Below are 20405 nucleotides of genomic sequence, written 5' to 3' on the forward strand. Positions count from 1 at the left end.
TCGAAGAAAAAAAGAAGAAAAAGAAGAGGAGAAGAAGAAAGGAATAGTGGAGAAGAAGAGATATTCCTTTCTTCTTCTCCTCTTCTTTTTTCTTCTTCTTATTTATTTCTCCTCTTATTTTCCTCTCCTCTTCTTCTTTCTTTCCTCTTCTTATTTTCTTCTTTCCTATCCTTCTTTTTCTAAAATTGTAACTTTTGCATATATAAAACTTTTCTAAAATTGTAACTTTCTATATATGAACAAAAAACTTTCTATGAACAAAAAAACATTTTTAACATATATATTTAGCAAATTCTAGCCACATACATCACATACACATATACATTATAGCCACATACACATATACATCACATATGAGCAAAAAAAATAAACTAATAAAAATAAAAAAACATATTGCAACATATCAACAGAAACATATAGCCACATACATACACATACATTATATATATATGAAAAAAATTAAACTAATAAAAAAATTGTTGGCGCCGGCGGGGCAGAGAGGCATGGCGGCAGCGGTGGCGCCGGCGGGGCAGGGCAGGGGCGGCTGGGCGGCGCGCGGCGCCAGCGCAGGGCAGGGGCGGCGGCGCGGCGGCCGCGCAGGAGAGGGGCGCGCAGGGGCGCGGGACGGGAGGGGGCGTGCTCACAGGGGGCGGCGGCGACGGCGAAGGCGATCAGCCTGACGGCGTCGGTGGCGGCAGCAACGGCGAAGGCGAGCAGCCTGACGGCGTCGGTGGCGATGGCGACGAGGAGGAGCAGGGGCGTCGGGCGGCGACGGCGACGAGGAGGAGCAGGGGGCGTCGGGGGAGAAGTGCGTGATTTGGTCGAAAACTGCTAAGTGTTTGCTTATATAGAAAAGGCTTTGGTCCCGGTTTGTGGCACAAACCGGGACTAATGCCCCCCTTTAGTCCCGGTTGGTGCCACCAACCGGGACCAAAGGTCACTTTTCAGCAGCCCAAAGGGCGGGAAGCGGCGGCCTTTGGTCCCGGTTGGGGGCACCAACCGGGACTAAAGGGTGGCATTAGTCCCAGGTCGTAGCACCAACCGGGACTAATGCCCCCCCCCTTTAGCCCCGGTTGGAGCCACCAACCGGGACCAAAGGCCTGTGCTGCCCCGAACTCAAATATTTAGTCCCACCTCGCTAGTTGAGAGGGAGGCGCACCTGTTTATAAGGTGCGGTGCGCCATCCCTCTCGAGCTCCTCTCTAAAGCAGGCTTTCGGGCCTAACACTGCAATATGTGCATGTGGGCCCACTGGGCCTCCCGCGGGCCTGAATCCTGGCCCATGGTAGGGTTTCTAGTCGTATTCAGACCGTGGGGGCCCAGTAGGTGGGACTTTTTTTGTTTTTTTGTTTCTACTTAGAACTAAATACTTATTGTTGCTATATTTAATTTTTTTTCCAGTTTTTTTGTTTTGTTTTCTGCATTATTTATTTTCTTTTTTTTCTTGCTTTATTTTTTAATTCTTTTAGCTTTTAGTTTTAGAAAATTATAAATTTTCTGTTAGTGCCATTAGTTTTCAAATTTGAAAACACTTTTTTTTAGTTTTTTAGTTTTCTTTGTTGCTTTATTTATTTTATTTTGTTTCTTGCTTTATTTTTTAATTCTTTTTGCTTTTAGGTCAGCAAAAATATTAACTTTCTGTTAGTGCCATTAGTTTTAGAAAAAATATAAACTTTCTGTTAGTGCCATTAGTTTTCAAATTTGAATAGTTAAAATTTGAATTCTTTGAAATTTGTGTGAATCACAAGTTTGTGATTAACTTTACTAAAAAATGAACATAGATGCACCTATAGAGAAAATTCGACCTAAATTCATAGTTTTCAAATGAACTCTGAAAAAGTTGGCATAGCATACTCGTCTGTTACAAATTTGGCATGGTATCATCATAATAGTTGTGGGAGAAAGTCTTCACTTTTTCTTCGCTTGTGTCATTTGCTTATTGCGCCGTAACCATGGATAATCTTCATCGTTTATCAGGATGTTTGGGTCAGCCTTAACATTGAAGGGAGGAATTTCATGAAACCTTTCATAATATTCAGACATGTCTGTCTTGCCGTCCACTCCCAGGATGTCCCTTTTTCCTGAAAGAACTATGTGGCGCTTTGGCTCATCGTATGATGTATTCGTTTCCTTATCTTTTCTTTTTCTCGGTCTGGTAGACATGTCCTTCACATAGATAACCTGTGCCACATCATTGGCTAGGACGAACCGTTCGTCGGTGTACCCAAGATTTTTTAGATCGACTGTTGTCATTCCGTACTGTGGGTCTACATGTACCCCGCCTCCTGACAGATTGACCCATTTGCACTTAAACAAAGGGACCTTAAAATCTTGTCCGTAGTCAAGTTCCCATATGTCCACTATGTAACCATAATATGTGTCCTTTCCCTTCTCGGTTGTTGCATCAAAGCGGACACCGCTGTTTTGGTTGGTGCTCTTTTGATCTTGGTCAATCGTGTAAAATGTATTCCCATTTGTCTCGTATCCTTTGTAAATCAATACAGTCAAAGATGGTCCCCTGGACAACAAGTACAACTCATCACAAACAGTGTTGTCACCTCTGAGACGTGCTTCCAACCAACTGCTGAAAGTCCTAATGTGTTCACATGTAATCCAGTCGTCGCACTGCTCCGGGTGTTTGGAGCGCAGACTGTTCTTGTATTCATCGACATACGGGGTCACCAAGGTAGAGTTCTGTAGAACTGTGTAGTGTGCTTGAGACCAAGAATGCCCGTCCCTGCATATTATTGAGTCCGCTCCTAGCGTGCCTTTTCCAGTCAGTCTCCCCTCATACCGCGATTTAGGGAGACCTATCTTCTTAAGGCCAGGAATGAAGTCAACACAAAACCCGATGACATCCTCTGTTTGATGGCCCATGGAGATGCTTCCTTCTGGCCTAGCGCGGTTACGGACATATTTCTTTAGGACTCCCATGAACCTCTCAAAGGGGAACATATTGTGTAGAAATACGGGCCCCAGAATGACAATCTCGTCGACTAGATGAACTAGGACATGCGTCATGATATTGAAGAAGGATGGTGGGAACACCAGCTTGAAACTGACAAGACATTGCGCCACATCACTCCTTAGCCTTGGTACGATTTCTGGATCGATCACCTTCTGAGAGATTGCATTGAGGAATGCATATAGCTTCACAATGGCTAATCGGACGTTTTCCGGTAGAAGCCCCCTCAATGCAACCGGAAGCAGTTGCGTCATAATCACGTGGCAGTCATGAGACTTTAGGTTCTGGAACTTTTTCTCTGGGATATTTATTATTCCCTTTATATTCGACGAGAAGCCAGTCGGGACCTTCATACTGAGCAGGCATTCAAAGAAGATTTCTTTCTCTTCTTTCGTAAGAGCGTAGCTGACAGGACCTTCATACTGCTTCAGAGGCATGCCGTCTTTTTCGTGCAAACATTGCAGGTCCAACCGTGCCTCAAGTGTATCTTTTGTCTTTCCATACACGCCCAAGAAGCCTAGCAGGTTCACGCAAAGGTTCTTCGTCACGTGCATCACGTCGATTGAAGAGCGGACCTCTAGGTCTTTCCAGTAGGGTAGGTCCCAAAATATATATTTCTTCTTCCACATGGGTGCGTGTCCCTCAGCGTCATTCGGAACAGCTAGTGCGCCGGGACCCTTTCCAAAGATTACGTGTAAATCATTGACCATAGCAAGTACGTGATCACCGGTACGCATGGCGGGCTTCTTCCGGTGATCTGCCTCGCCTTTGAAATGCTTGCCTTTCTTTCGACATTGATGGTTGGTCGGACGAAATCGCCGATGGCCCAGGTACACATTCTTCCTGCATTTGTCCAGGTATATACTTTCAGTTTCATCTAAACAATGTGTGCATGCGTGGTATCCTTTGTTTGTCTGTCCTGAAAGATTACTGAGAGCGGGCCAATCATTGATGGTCACGAACAGCAACGCCTTTAGGTTAAATTCCTCTTGTCTGTGCTCATCCCACGTACGTACACCGTTTCCATTCCACAGCTGTAAAAGTTCTTCAACTAATGGCCTTAGGTACACATCAATGTCGTTGCCGGGTTGCTTAGGGCCTTGGATGAGAACTGGCATCATAATGAACTTCCGCTTCATGCACATCCAAGGAGGAAGGTTATACATACATATAGTCACGAGCCAGGTGCTGTGATTGCTGCTCTGCTCCCCGAAAGGATTAATGCCATCCGCGCTTAAAGCAAACCATACGTTCCTTGGGTCCTTTGCAAACTCATCCCAGTACTTTCTCACGATTTTTCTCCACTGTGACCCGCCAGCGGGTGCTCTCAACTTCCCGTCTTTCTTACGGTCCTCACTGTGCCATCGCATCGACTTGGCATGCTTCCCGTTTCTGAACAAACGTTTCAACCGTGGTATTATAGGAGCATACCACATCACCTTCGCAGGAACCCTCTTCCTGCGGGGCTCGCCGTGAACATCACCAGGGTCATCTCGTCTGATCTTATACCGCAATGCACCGCATACGGGGCATGCGTTCAGATCCTTGTATGCACCGCGGTATAGGACGCAGTCATTAGGGCATGCATGTATCTTCTCCACCTCCAATCCTAGAGGGCATACGACCTTCTTTGCTACATATGTACTGTCGGGCAATTCGTTATCCTTTGGAAGCTTCTTCTTCAATATTCTCAGTAGCTTCTCAAATCCTTTGTCAGGCACAGCATTCTCTGCCTTCCACTGCAGCAATTCCAGTACGGTACCGAGCTTTGTGTTGCCATCTTCGCAATTGGGGTACAACCCTTTTTTGTGATCCTCTAACATGCGATCGAACTTCAGCTTCTCCTTTTGACTTTCGCATTGCGTCCTTGCATCGACAATGACCCGGCGGAGATCATCATCATCGGACACATCGTCTGGTTCCTCTTGATCTTCAGCAGCTTCACCCGTTGCAGCATCATTGGGAACATTGTCTGGTTCCTCTTGATCTTCACCAGCTCCCCCCGCTGCAGCATCACGGTATTCAGGGGGCACGTAGTTGTCATCGTACTCTTCTTCTTCGTCGTCTTCCATCATAACCCCTATTTCTCCGTGCCTCGTCCAAACATTATAGTGTGGCATGAAACTCTTGTAAAGCAGGTGGGTGTGAAGGATTTTCCGGTCAGAGTAAGACTTCGTATTCCCACAATCAGGTAATGGACAACACATAAAACCATTCTGCTTGTTTGCCTCAGCCGCATCGAGAAACTCATGCACGCCCTTAATGTACTCGGAGGTGTGTCTGTCACCGTACATCCATTGCCGGTTCATCTGCGTGTATTATATATAATTAAGTGTCCAAATTAATAGAAGTTCATCATCACATTAAAAGCAAAGTACATACATAGTTCTCATCTAACAACATATAGCTCTCCAGAGCATCTAATTAATTAAACCATACATTGAAACTATGTAAAACATTTTAATGCGAAAACAAAGGCGGTCATAATCGCAACCAAGGTAACAATTGATCCAATGGCATAATGATACCAAGCCTCGGTATGAATGGCATATTTTCTAATCTTTCTAATCTTCAAGCGCATTGCATCCATCTTGATCTTGTGATCATCGACGACATCCGCAACATGCAACTCCAATATCATCTTCTCCTCCTCAATTTTTTTTTATTTTTTCCTTCAAGAAATTGTTTTCTTCTTCAACTAAATTTAACCTCTTGACAATAGGGTCGGTTGGAATTTCCGGTTCACATACATCCTAGATAAATAAAATCTATGTCACGTTGGTCCGCATAATTTTCATAAACAATAAATGAACCAATAGTTATAAAGATTAATATATATACCACATCCGAATCATAGACAGGACGAGGGCCGACGGGGGCGGATACCAAAACCATCGCACTATATAAGATGCAATAATAAAAGTAAGAAAATGATACAAGTATCTATCTAAACATACAAGTAACAATATTTTTCCTTTCAGAAAGAAGATAAGAACAAGAGGCTCACCACGGTGGTGTCGGTGATGAGATCGGCGCGGGTGATCGACGGCGGTGAAGACGGGGGTGGGGCGTGACGGACCGCTAAATGTAGACAAATCTCGAGATAAATGGAGCTTTGAGGTCGAGCTTCGAGAGGAGAAAGCTTAACTAGTGTGGCTCGGGCATTTCATCGAACACCTCATGTGCATAGGAGGTGAGTAGAGCACCACAAACCCCTCCCCTCGCCGGCCCAGAAAAACAGAGCACTGGAGTGCTCTGCTCGCGGGCGAGGGTATATATAGGCAGCACTATTGGTCCCGGTTCGTGGCTTGGACCGGGACTAAAGGGGAGCCTTTGGTCCCGGTTCAGGCCACCAACCGGGACAAATGGTGGTGGGCCAGGAGCCAGGCCCATTGGTCCCGGTTCGTCCCACCAACCGGGACCAAAAGGTCCTGATGAACCGGGACCAATGGCCCACGTGGGCCGGCCGGCCCCCTGGGCTCAGTAACCGGGTCCAATGCCCCCATTGGTCTCGGTTCTAGATTGAACCGGGACTAATGGGCTGACCCGGCCTGGACCGTTGCCCCCTTTTCTACTAGTGATCATACACAGGTATGAGATTTATTATCTCGCCACTCCCGGACTCATGACACCATACTCATCCGCAACCCTCGCTGACCAACAGGTTGTTCTTCCGGTGCAAAAGTAGCAGAGTCGAGTTATGTCACCACCATGATGATGAACGGCGACCCGTCTTTGAAAATCAAACGAGCGGAAGCAGAATGACTCTTTTTATACCATAAGTAACATTTTATCTCTAGGATTTTATCGACTTTCTCGACTCCAATCGCCCTTAGAATGCTCTTTTTTATATATTTTTTATATTTCCTCCTCAATACCCGTCGGTATTGCATGTCGGATGTGCCATTCCTTATAGCGACAATCTTGAATTGGGGGATAGAGATAATGGGTGGAATAAGAAGAAGAAAAATGGGTTAAACGTTAACAAAAATCGGCAATGCTATCTGATGTGTACGAGGATCCTAAAGGTATGTATTTGACATGTTTGATAATATTGCACAATTAGAATATCTATGCCTTCGAGCCTGATTCTCACGCCTTGCATTCTCCCATTGTAACGCACGGGCTCTTTTGCTAGTTACAACAAATCATTTAGTGTGAAACTAGGTGTTGGACTCATATGTAATGTTATGGGCATGAATGTACTCTTTGGAGTACTGGCGACTGTTGCAACATTTGATCATGTGTGAGTTACAAATACTTTTCTCACTAAAAAACCGTTGTCACTTGGAGTTTATCTTAGAGAAAAGTATACTTTTCGTCTCTCAATTCTTTGCAAAGTCTAGATTTAGTTCCTTAACTTTAAAACCGGACAACTTGCGCCGCCAACTCTTAAAACCGGACAAGTTTAGTCCCATGTCTCGGTTGACCCGGTATCACTGCTGACTTGGCGTGGTTTTGACCGGTCTTTGTCCACATGACAGTATTTCTCTCTCCTACCTTCTTTCTTTGCACATTGGCTTATTGAGGCATTTCATCAAACACATTGCATGCACTGCGTGTGCCGTCCACGGCAAACCCACACAAGTCCCTTTAGCCAGCCACGATGCCTCTGCTCTACCTCGCCAGCCACCTCGATCTTGCTGCACCTCGTCGGACATCGCAGTCCCGTTCTACCTCGCCGGACACCACGGCCCACGGCCTCTCCCGCTTGATGACGAGGATGAAGGAAAGCAGGCAGCTAGCGTCACCATGGTGGCCACGGAGGATGAAGGCAAGCCATGCGGTCGGTGGCGCTACCTCATGCTCATCCTCGATCTCCTCTTTTCCATTCTCTGGGAGCACGTGATCTGTGGGGTGCGCGGGCGAGGGAGTCCAGTCTACGGCTGGCACACGAAGAGAAGCTCAAGAGCGCATCGGGCGAGCACCACGAGCATGCTGGGCGGGGTGGCGGCGCTCCGGTACAGCGACTACGGAGCACACGTACACCATGTACACAGCCAAAAAATGGACGAGGCAGCGTCGCCCATGTACATCATGTACGCTCTAGTACAACGTCCTATATATACACTACTGATAAAAACTAACGGGACGAGGCAACAATCATGGTACCAATCTGCATGTGATGCCCGAATTGTGGTACTTTTGTGCAATTAACTCCACTCAATGCGTGTTAGGTGTTCGATAAAATGTCTCAGTAATCCAATGTGAGAAGGAAAAAGGTAGAAGAGAGAAACACCGCCACGTGGACAAAGACTAGTCAAAACCGCGCTGAGGAAATAGTGATACCGGGTTAACTGAGACAAGGGACTAAACTTGTCCAGTTTCAAAAGTTGAGAGTGCAAGTTGTCTGGTTTTAAATTTGAGGGACTAAATCTAGACTTCGCCAAAAGTTGAGGGACGAAAAATATACTTTTCTCTTTATCTTATATATACTAAAAACCGTTCACTGGTAAAAAAAAATTTAAACGGAGGCATTGCCTCATCTCATTAATAAAGAAGAAGAGAATTGTCCGGTTAATTAACGGAAAACCGGGTGAAATCCGTCACAACATGCCCACATAGGACACCCAAGGCGACCTGGCAACCCACACAAGAACGCACATGCCGTCGAGGAGAGAAGCGCCGTCGAGGTAACAATCCGGTGTCATCGTCATCACACCTCTGCCAGGGCGACTCCGACTCCACCATCAATGACCACCGATGAAGTCCTCACCATAAACGAGCGTCGAGGCCTACGCCGAACAAGGCAAAACAATTCACCGCACGCGCCGAAGACCAGGCAGCTCTGACTCTGGCGACGAGCATTGCAAGGGAAAGCGCTGAACCTGCGCCGAGCCAGCGCCGGAACCTATGTATACTAAAAAAAAACCGTAGCAACACACGAGCATTCTACTAGTTAGGAGTAGAGATTATCATCTAGTCTAAACAGGGGTAGCTCCAGCGGCCATGGCCCAATCCTACCATTGGTGTTCTTGGGCACACACGCACGGTTGTGCATGGCGGCCACGACCAGCAGCGGCCAAGCAGTGCTAGTATGCAGCAGCAGCAACAAGCATCAAACAGCAGCATTAAACAGCGCAGCCGCAGATATGCGGGCAGTAAGCGGCGATAGCCGGCTAGTAGTAGTACTAAGCTACGGCAACGGGAGGGGAAAATAGGGGAATCGGCGCAACGCTCACCGTGGACCTCGATGGCGTGCTCGGGGCGGCCGGGGCTGGTCGGGGATGCGCAGGTCAACGGCGAGATGCGGTGGCCGTGGCCGAGATGCATGAGGCTAGCGACGGCAAGGCGGCGTTTTGGCCTCGATCCAGAGGCAGGGACGATGTAGACGAGGACCACGAGGCCTGGTCAAGCTAGTAGGCGCCGCAGTCGACGGTGGCCGTGAGCTTCACGGCGGTGCGACCATAGGGGTCGCGGACGGTGGCGGGTGTGAGCGGGGCAGAGGAATGGGAAAATGGCCTCCACTATCCCCTGCCTGTCTCTTTTTTTAAGGCAAACTCCAAGATTTTTATTCAATCGTTACAATGTTTACAGAAACGAAATAAAGACCGACTGACCTAACCAAACATGGACCAGCCCCTAGGGATAATGCGTATCGCGAGGAGGGAGACAAGTGGGGGATGTGGGCTTACTTACTGTTTTGTATTTGATTTTAATACTAAATTAATTTTGTTAAATAGTAGACTTGTCACAAAAAGATTCTGCAATACCTTGGACTGTCACAAAAAGTTTGAGGGCAATTTGATTCCTCTAGAATTTATGGTGGAATTAAAATGAGATAAATGGGGCATTCTAATCCAGTTTAAAAATAGGTTAAGGGCATTTTAATAATTTAAATATTGTTGGTTTATCCATGATAATTAGTTAGTGAAAATTTTGCAATCCATCAAACATTTTTTTACTGTTAGATGAAAAAATTAATTTACTTTATTTTGAAATTGGATTTATTTTTTTACCAAGTGGCAATTTGGCTTAGTTAAAATTGATGACAGGGCACCATTAGGGGGGAGATTACTGTAGTAAGATTCTTGGGGTGTTACACATACTAGGTGATCTTCCTCCGGACCATGGTGGAGCGCCGGAGCATGGGCAGAGTGCCGGAGCGAGGAGAGGAAGGAGATGGATGGGCTCGGACTGGCGATGCGAAGAGGGGGGAGTTGGATGGGCTAGGGTTGTGGGACGCTAGCCGGCTTAAATAGCCGGATTTAGTCTCGACCAGCGAGCCAGAGCCGTGCCACGCGACGTTCACACCGCGGCAACGGATGCGGCGTCCGTCAGACCGCCCGGTTTCCGGGCTAATCCACGTGGGGCCCCCTTGTCGGTCCGACATGGCGTACGTGCCGGAGAGGCGCCATGTGACCTTAACACCACGGCTATGAATGCGGATTCCGTCAGACCGTCCAGTCATCGGGCTAATCTGCGTGGGGCCTCCTCGTTGGTCCGACGCGGCGCGCCCATTTTCATCTCGTATTTGGGTTGGATATAAAGGTAGAGGTGCCAGTTAGACCAGGCGTCTGTGGCCCGTTTGAAACGCCCGTCTGAATTGAAATTTCATGACCAGACAGTGACCAAGCAGTCCGCCTGGTCATATGAGGTGGCGGTTTTGAAGCGCCTGGCTGTAGATGCTGTAAATAGGGTAATTGACAACAAGGAGCATCCGCATAGCTGAAAGAGTTCATCTGAAACAAATGCTACTCTAGTTGTTACAGCATAGTACGGTCGAGACTGCTTCCAGCTGGGCATAAAACTGAGAGTTGGCAGACAACTCTGCTTTCATCTTATACCGAGAGTTTGACACTTGACTTAATTAAATTGTAAATCAGGTAGCATCGCCAAAATTTGAAAGACGACGGACAGTGTTATCATAACACTTCAGGCCATGAATCTTCGCTTATCGCTCCTCGATCGGGCCGTCTTGGCCATCCACTAACTGAACTTAACTGACCCTGAACTAACTGATAAAAAAAAACTAACTGAACTTAACTGAACCCTGATGTACTTCAGTGTTCTTCAGAGTTCTTTTCTTCAGTGAACTCGGTCTGCCATAAGTTTAGGTAAGCAGCAGATTCAGTCAATGAATTCTGGACCTACTTGAATATCTCAGCCATTGAAATCTTTCATACAGTACAGTGACTACTTGAAGATTTTTTCAGTTATATACATCATCAGAAATTCAGTCCAAAAAGTCCATGTCTTTGCAATACGAATTTTTGATTCTTTGTCGCCACACTCTTAAGAGTGTCAGCTAAAAAGGGCAACGACAAGGAGCATCGGCCTGACTTGGAACTCCCAACATTTTTCAGCTATTTTGTGAGCTACAGAAAAATCCAGTCACTGGATACTTCCATTTTCATGCAAGTAACAGTGCCTACTCGAAGACTGAGTAACATGCACTGACAAATTTCAGTCTACATTGATAATAACAGATTTCAGTTCATGCTAGTATCGCTAGCTGGAATGATAAATACTGGATTTCAATTCATGGTGTTGCCCTCAGCAAGGTACACCAGATGGCGCAAAGCCTGGTACAGTTGCGCGGCAACAAGTTGTAAATGGGAGAGGCAATGTGTAGTCTCTTACACAACCCTAAAAATTAACAAAGGAAGGCGACCCAAATCGCTGTTTTTCTTCATTTACTTTTCCTGCTCTTCCTCTGCTTTTCCAGTGAGATCCAAGCTGCTCCAGCGAGCAGAGAGAGTCCATCCCCTCAATAAAAAGGTGGGATATATCTACTATTCGAAGCTGAGAACTGAGAAGAAACAGAGACCTGGTAGGTCTAATTTATGATAGTACCAGATTTTTGTTTTTCAGAATCTGGCCTTGAAGTACATACTTTAGCTACTAGGTAAATTCTTTCCTGTGGATCATCTTCCAGTTGAGAGCATGGGTGTGTCATTCCGTTGCTGCTAACTGAAACCTTCATTCTGCATTTTCATTACGGCCATGATGGTAATCAAGGAGTCAACGGCTGTTGCTGGGCGAGCTTCTTAGGATGGTGTGGAAGTGACCCTCCTCATGCTGCGGATCTCCAGTAGTTGATAGTTGATATCATTTGCGCATGTTTTCCATTGTGCATTTGGGGTCTGTAATAGTGGAGATGTTGACTATGGCTAATTTCTGTTGCTTTTTCCTATCAGACATCCATTTGGTTGCCTGATGCTCTGCCAGCCCACCAAACCTGGTTGGCTCGCGTACATGCATCCCAATCAAACGCTGGGACTCAAATTCCAGTTTGTGCCAGAGCATGTTCCCTTCAACTTGGGGCAGTGATTGATAGATAGTTTCTTGAGGGTTGGAAGCTGCTGTAAGAGCCCCTTCGGTAGTGTCTCTAACCTTGGGCAGTCATAAATCTCTAGCTTCTTGAGCTGAGGAAATGATACAACCGCTGCTTGTCCTGTCACCTCCTCGTGCCATCTCTCTAGCTTATACATGTTGTAAAGAATCATAGTTTCCAATTTAGGAAAGAAGGGTGGTGGAGACATACAGGATTCCCCAATGTCTGTATCATCATTACCAACGCACATACTTGTCAAGCTATCCAAACCACTCAAACGCAATAACACAAGAGAGGGCAGCTGCCATAATGGTGGAACATCCTTGCAGTTCATGCAGCTACTCAGCCAAAGTTCGCTCAGATGTTTTAACAGTGTAGAGTCATGCATCCATGATGAGAATTTGGCACCGATATAATCAAATATCAGTAAAGCTTCAAGACTTTTGTGAGGACGAAGGGCCTCTAATATCCCTTCTGGATTAGTATCCACTTCATCTCCATCGCTCGTGCTACAAGGTCCATACCAATCGAGTAACAATCGTTTCAAATTATGCTTGCCAGACAAATTGCCTTGTTTAGCATTTTCTGCATTGTGCACTTTTCTCAGCTCCGTCAAAGCAAGAGCGCCACCTAGATTCAAATTCTTCAGCTGATCAATTCCACGACCTACATCACTATCAATGACATAATTCGTCAGTGTCTGTAGAGAATTCAGCTGGCCAACAGCTTGTGGCATGCGCTCCAAACTATCACACCCATTGAGAAAGATGTACCGAAGACTGCTCATATATCTCAAGCCCTCTGGTAATTTCTTAAGGCTTGGACAATTAATGAGCTTCAATGTTTGCAAGCTATATAGCATGGCAGTGGTTTTAGGCAGTGCAGATATACTAGAATAAGAACAATCTAGATAGCGAAGATGCTTCAAATTTGCCATATGTGTCCACTGTTTTGGGTACCGAGCGAAATTCCGAGATCTCGCGCGGTTACCGCCCCCCCTCGAGAACTACGCATACCGAGCAAAAAATCTCGAATAATTTGAAAATTTTGAATTCAAACGGTCACAGCATAGTTAAATACAGGCCATCTCTTATCCAGCCGCAGAGCTACTCGCGGCCTAGTGGTAAAGCCAACCTTTTGTAAGCTGCTAGGCGTGCTTGTATGTGTCTCAAATGAGTGTGTCTTCAATGCTCGCAAGGACATGAATTTAGACATGGCCATAATCAAAGACTTGCCCGTGTCTAGAGAAGTCTCATTAATGAACTTCAACTTCCTTTGGTCTAATATCGTGCGGGGCCGGGGAGCTAGAATTTCCTCCATGGCTGCAATAGTACTATTATTGACATAATCAAGTGACAAATGTCGAACCTCATGCTGTAATGAACTTGTATCTATGGACCCATGCAGAATTTCTTGACGTGATGAAGATTCTGGCGGAATGCAGCATTCATTTCCGCTTACAAAGTCAGCAAGATCATGCATGAGGTCATGCATCTTGCATGTAGTTAGTCGGTAGATGTAGTCATTCTCTTGAGTCTTCATATCTTGGAGAAAACATCTCCAAACTAGCACATCAAAAATTTGGCGGCCTCTTATTTCTGATGCAATAAAGTCATTTGCCATCCATAGCTGAATCAACGTGCCTTTAACCATTCCGCTATCCTTGGGGAAAATAGCACAGAAGGAAAAACATATCTTTTCTTCTGATGACAAGTGATCATAGCTTAGCCGTAGTGCAGGTACTATCCCAGTGGTTGTGAGGATGTCATCTTTCCAAACATCACTATCCAGAACAGAATACCACAGATTGTGATGCTTCGACCGAAGTAAAGTTGCTATTGTCTTGATAGCAAGAGGCAATCCCTTACACTTGTGGACAATGATCTTTGCGACTGAAATCAATTCACAGGAATTTTCCACTTCACTTGCAAATGCGTTTCTTTGAAAAAACTCCCATGATTGGTCCTCATCCAGAAGTGATATCTGATGTGGAGGAAGTGTAACCATGATAGAACCAACTTGATTGCTACGGCTTGTCACAATTATAGCACTACCTGGGCGAGCCTTACTTGAGCGAGCATGTGAGTTTAGCAATGATCTCATAGCATCCCACTTCTGTCCATCTTCATTCCAAACATCATCCAACACTAGGAGGTACCTTTTCTTGTCCAAAACCCCACAAAGTTCCTTCTGTAGTGCCTCCATCTGAGTCAAATCACACTTCTTCATCGTGGCCACTTCTATTACAGATCAGATTATTTCTTCAATAACGAACTTGTCAGAGACACAGACACATATGACTAACTCAAAATGATGCACCACTCTCTTGTCATTACGCACAAGTTGGGCAATGGTGGTCTTACCGATTCCCCCCATACCAATTATGGGGAGCACCATGACATTATTATTATCAGTGTTCTTGGCAGAATGGTCAAGCAATATCTTCACCAAAAGTTCCTTCTCGTCTTGTCTGCCTATAATCTCTGATTCATTGACATGAGAGTGTGTTTGCGGATGAACCACACTTGGTGCCTCAATATGTTGTAGGAAATGGAAACTGTTCATCTTCGCAACTAGTTCATTTAACATTTGAAGGACATCCTTCATCTTCCTGTTCATAAAAAGACGAAAAACAATTGGGCTATTGACAGTGAAGTAGCTCCACACCTGAAATGAAAACAAATAAAACATAAAGACAGAAACAGAAATTAAAAGAGTTCCATTTCCAAATTAAACAATTAAATTGAAACTAAAAGACTTCCATTTCCAAATTAAAACCTTAAACTGAAAACAGAGCTATCGGGAGTGAGGACTCTTCTTTGCAATTTACCACTACTTTTTGTGAAATTATGCAAGAGTGTGTGCAAGAAATACTTGAGTGTTTGTTGACACTTGACAGACTAACTTAACCTCTGTCTTAGATCTAGCATCCTGCCAGTGACTAGTGTGGCCAGTGATATGGACTTTTTTTGGTGCCTGTAATGAGGTTCATGTAACGCCCACGATGCGGCTATATCTCCCACGTGTCGAGGAACGACTTAGAGGCATAACCGCATGGTGGTTTAGTCGCAAGAAGGGTCATCTTCACACAATCCCATGTAATGAACAGGAATGGGATAAAGAGTTGGCTTACAATCGCCACTTTACACAATACATAAATTAAACATACATCATTCAGTGTACACTCAAGGTCCGACTACGGAACCAAAATGAAAGAAGACAACCCCAAATGCTAGATCCCCGATCGTCCCAACTGGGCTCCACTACTGATCACCACGGAACGAAACATAGTAACGACCATGTTCCTCATCGAACTCCCACTTGAGCTCGGTTGCGTCACCTGCACTGGCATTGTCGGCACCTGCAACTGTTTTGGTAGAATCTGTGAGTCACGAGGACTCAGCAATCTCACACCCATGAGATCAAGACTATTTAAGCTTATAGGAAGGATGAAGTGATGAGGTGGGGCTGCAGCAAGCACTAAGCATATATGGTGGCTAACATACGCAAAAGAGAGCGAGAAGAGATGCAACGCACAGTCGCGAAGCTAGAAGTGATCAAGAAGTGATCCTGAAACTACTTACGTTCATACATAACCCAAACCGTGTTCACTTCCCGGACTCCGCCGAAAAGAGACCATCACGGCTACACACGCGGTTGATGTATTTTAATTAAGTCAAGTGTCAAGTTCTCTACAACCGGACATTAACAAATTCCCATCTGCCTCATAACCGCGGGCACGGCTTTCAAAAGATACACTAGTAGAAAAAGGGTCAAACGTGAAGCACATTAGTGCCGGTTTGTATTTGAGCCGGCACTAATGTATACATTAGTGCCGGTTCCAACGGCTAGCCGGGCCGCTTTCATTAGTACCGGTTCGTGGCGAACCTTTAGCACCGGTTCGTGCCACGAACCGGTACTAATGAGAGTGGTGGAAGGATGTTGTCAGACTGGGGCCCCTCCATCCCCTTTAGTACCGGTTCTTGGCACGAACCGGTACTAAAGGTCGTCCAAGGTAAAACCCTTCGTCCACCCGAGCTCGCTCTATTCTTCCCCTTTCCCCTCTCCTCTCTATTATTCCCCTCTTCCTCTCGAGCTCATCACACATTTTGCCCAAATTTTGTCAAGATTTGAAGGCCCCCATCCATTGAAATGATCACAAAGGTTAGCAACTTTGTCCTTTCATCTCTCATTTCTTGATTTACTCTTGCAATGATTCGGATGTGGTATATATATTCTCTTTTAAAACTAGTTGCATTTCGTGTTTATGACAAATTATGCCCATCAAGTTGACATAGAAATTTTTTCTAGGAGGTATGTGAACCGGAAATTCCAACCGACCCTATTGTCGAGAGGTTAAATTTAGTTGAAAGAGAAAACGAGTACTTGAAAGAAAAATTGAAAAGAATTGAGGGGGAGAAGATGGAATTGGAGTTGCATGTTGCCGATGTCGTCGATGATCACAAGATCAAGATGGAGAAAATGCGCTTGAAGATTAGAAAGATTAGAAAATATGCCATCGATAGTGAGGCTTGGTATCATTATGATGTTGGATCCATTGTTACCTTAGTTGTGATCTTGATCGCATTTGTTGTTGCATTTAAATGCTTTAGCTAGAGAGTTATTTGTTTGTTGCATTTAAGTGTTGTATGAGCTTTATGTATGAACTTGTATTAATTTGGTCTATTCGGTGTTGTGTAATGAAGATGAGCCGGCAATGGATGTACGATGACCGATGCTCTCCCCAGTTCGTTGAGGGCGTGCATACTTTTCTGATTGCGGCTGAGGCAAACAAGCGGGCGGATGGTTTTATGCCTTATCCATGTGCTGGCTGTAAGAATGGTCACAATTACTCTACGTCAAGAACCATTCACGTCCACCTGTTTGAGTCCGGTTTCATGCCCCACTATAATGTTTGGACCAAGCACGGAGAAAGAGGGGTTATGATGGAAGACAATGAAGAAGAAGAGGACGATGACAGCTATCCTGGCCATGGGTTCCCTGAATACGATGATACAACAATGGGGGAAGAAGCTGAGCCGGTAATGCGGGAAGAAGCTGAGCCGGCAATGCGGGAAGAAGCTGAAGAAGAGGCATCAGATGAGCCCGTTGATGATCTAGGTCGGGCCATTGCCGATGCAAAGAGAAACTGCGCAAGTGATTTGGAGAAGAAGAAGTTGCAGCGCATGTTAGAGGATCACAAAAAATTGTTGTACCCGAATTGCGTAGGTGACAAGAAAAAGCTGGGCACCACACTGGAATTGCTGCAATGGAAGGCAGAGAATGGTGTATCTGACAAGGGATTTGGAAAGTTGCTGGTAATGATAAAGGATATGCTTCCAAAGGACAAAGAATTGCCCGACAGTACGTACGAAGCAAAGAAGGCTGCCTGCCCTCTAGGGTTAGAGGTGCAGAAGATACATGCATGCCCTAATGATTGCATCCTCTACCGCGGTGAGTACGAGGATTTGAACGCTTGCCCGGTATGTGGTGCATTGCGCTATAAGATCAGCCGCGATGACCCTGGTGATGTCGAGGGCCGGCGCCCCAGGAATAAGATTCCTGCCAAGGTGATGTGGTATGCTCCTATAATACCATGGTTGAAACGTTTGTTCCAAAACAAAGAGCATGCCAAGGCGATGCGATGGCACAGAGAAGACCGTAAGAAAGACGGAAAGTTGAGAGTACCCGCTGACGGGTCACAGAGGAGAAAAATCGAAAGAAAGTACAGGAAGGAGTTTGCAGATGACGCAAGGAGCGTATGGTTTGATCTAAGCGCAGATGGCATTAATCCTTTTGGGGAGCAGAGCAGCAACCATAGCACCTGACCTGTGACTCTATGTTTGTATAACCTTCCTCCTTGGTTGTGCATGAAGCGGAAGTTCATTATGATGCCAGTGCTCATCCAAGGCCCTAAGCAACCCGGCAACGACATTGATGTGTACCTAAGGCCATTAGTTGAAGAACTCTTACAACTGTGGAATGGAACAGGTGTACGTGCGTGGGATGAGCACATGGGGGAAGAATTTGACCTAAAGGCGTTGCTGTTCGTGACCATCAATGATTGGCCTGCTCTCAGTAACCTTTCAGGACAGACAAACAAGGGATACCGCGCATGCACGCACTGTTTGGACGATACCGACAGTATATATTTGGCTAATAAGAATGTGTACCTGGGACATCGTCGATTTCTTCCGAGCAGGCATCCCGTAAGAAAGAAAGGCAAGCATTTCAAAGGTGAGGCGGATCACCGGACGAAGCCTCGCCACCGTACTGGTGCTGATGTACATGATATGGTTAAGGATTTGAAGGTGGTCTTTGGAAAGGGTCCTGGTGGACAACCTGTTCCGAATGACGCTGACGGACGCGCACCCATGTGGAAGAAGAAATCTATATTTTGGGACCTGCCCTATTGGAAAGACCTCGAGGTCCGCTCCGCAATCGACGTGATGCACGTGATGAAGAATCTTTGTGTGACCCTGCTTGGCTTCTTGGGCGTGTATGGGAAGACAAAAGATACACCTGAGGCACGGGAGGACCAGCAATGTATGCACGAAAAAGACGGCATACATCAGGGTCATGCAAGCTACGCTCTTACCAAAGAAGAGAAGGAAATCTTCTTTGAATGTCTGCTCAGTATTAAGGTACCGTCTGGCTTCTCGTCGAATATAAAGGGAATAATAAACATGGCAGAGAAAAAGTTCCAGAACCTAAAGTCTCATGATTGCCACGTGATTATGACGCAACTGCTTCCGGTTGCATTGAGGGGGCTTCTACCGGAAAACGTTCGATTAGCCATTGTGAAGCTATGTGCATTTCTCAATGCAATCTCTCAGAAGGTAATCGATCTAGAAATCATACCAAGGTTATAGAATGATTTGGTGCAATGTATTGTCAGTTTCGAGTTGGTGTTCCCACCATCCTTCTTCAACATCATGATGCACGTCCTAGTCCACCTATGCGAAGAGATTAATGTTTTGGGTCCTGTATTTCTACACAATATGTTCCCCTTTGAGAGGTTCATGGGAGTCTTAAAAGAAATATGTTCATAACCGTGCTAGGCCAGAAGGAAGCATCTCCAAGGGCCGTCAAAATGAGGAGGTCATTGAGTTTTGTATTGACTTTATTCCTGACCTTAAGCCGATTGGTGTTCCTGAATCGCGGCATAAGGGCAGACTGGATGGAAAAGGCACGCTAGGAGGGGAACAAATAATATGTATGGACGGACATTCTCTCACTGAAGCACACTACACAGTTCTACAGAATTCCGCCTTGGTGGCTCCGTATATGGATGAACACAAGAATTTGCTACGCTCCAAACATCCGGAGCGGTCTGATGACTGGATTACACGTGAACAAACCAGGAGTTTCACCAGCTGGTTGCAAGCACGTACCATGCATGACACCTCTATTGAAGATGACCTGTACTTGCTGTCCCAGTTACCATCTTCGAATATAATGACTTTCAAAGGGTACGAGATAAATGGTAATACATTTTACACGATCGCCCAAGATAAGAAGAGCACCAACCAAAACAGTGGTGTCCGCTTTGATGCAGAAACCAAGACGGGAAAGGAAACATATTTATCTCGGAGACCAGATTAGTCGCTGCACCATACGAGATGAAGTAGTAATCTATGCACGTCGTTGCTTCTGCACAGTCCAGGTGGTTACTCTGTGTTGAAAGGGAGAGAGAGGATTGGTGAAATAGTCATTGTATTGCTTGAGCCTCGTGGGTATATATATAGGAGTACAATCATCTACTTGGAGTACAAGACAAGCCAGAACAAATCCTAGTCTATCTCGTCTTTCCTAATAAACATTATACTCAACATCCCCCCGCAGTCACAACGGTAGCGACGCAGACGGTGAGACTGGAGAAGAATCCGAAGGCAAGCCGACGGACACCCCCCACAGTCGTAACGGTCGACGCATCGCGGAGTCGTGGCTGGAGTGGCAACCGACGAGGTTGCTCAAGCAAGGCGGTAGCCCTTTGTGCCGTTTGTCGAGGTAGCCGAGAGCGTATGGTGGTGGAGCCGTGGTCGAGGTAGCCGTGCGGAAAATGTCGTGGTCGATGTCGAGTCGGGGTAGCAGGTGTCGAGGAAGTCGCCGTGGAGCCGCGGGCGCAAGAAGACGCCGAGTTAGCATGGGCGCAGTGGTGTCG

At 45.9% G+C, this 20405-nt stretch overlaps 1 protein-coding gene and 1 long non-coding RNA gene across 2 annotated transcripts in view; both read right to left on the reverse strand.

The window, feature by feature from the left end:
• Positions 1 to 8357: 8357 nt before the first annotated feature.
• Positions 8358 to 9416, reverse strand: LOC147956670 (uncharacterized). The gene is made up of 2 exons (XR_015611508.1): positions 9147 to 9416; positions 8358 to 8824 (listed from the first exon to the last, which is right to left on the reverse strand). It is a non-coding gene; the product is annotated as an uncharacterized LOC147956670 (long non-coding RNA).
• Positions 9417 to 12173: 2757 nt separating this feature from the next.
• Positions 12174 to 20405, reverse strand: part of LOC125525117 (putative disease resistance protein RGA3) — a 118750-nt gene continuing 110518 nt past the window's right edge. The window contains exons 3-4 of the mRNA XM_087531413.1: positions 13405 to 14399; positions 12174 to 13180 (exon numbers count right to left, since the gene is read on the reverse strand). Coding sequence (XP_087387539.1) covers positions 12174 to 13180; positions 13405 to 14399 — 2002 coding nt within the window. The remainder of the gene's footprint in view (positions 13181 to 13404; positions 14400 to 20405) is intronic.

The sequence above is a fragment of the Triticum urartu genome, chromosome 7A (assembly GCF_056163025.1).
Source record: "Triticum urartu cultivar PI428250 chromosome 7A, HENAU_Tu73, whole genome shotgun sequence".
In the NCBI taxonomy this organism is placed as follows: Eukaryota; Viridiplantae; Streptophyta; class Magnoliopsida; order Poales; family Poaceae; genus Triticum; species Triticum urartu.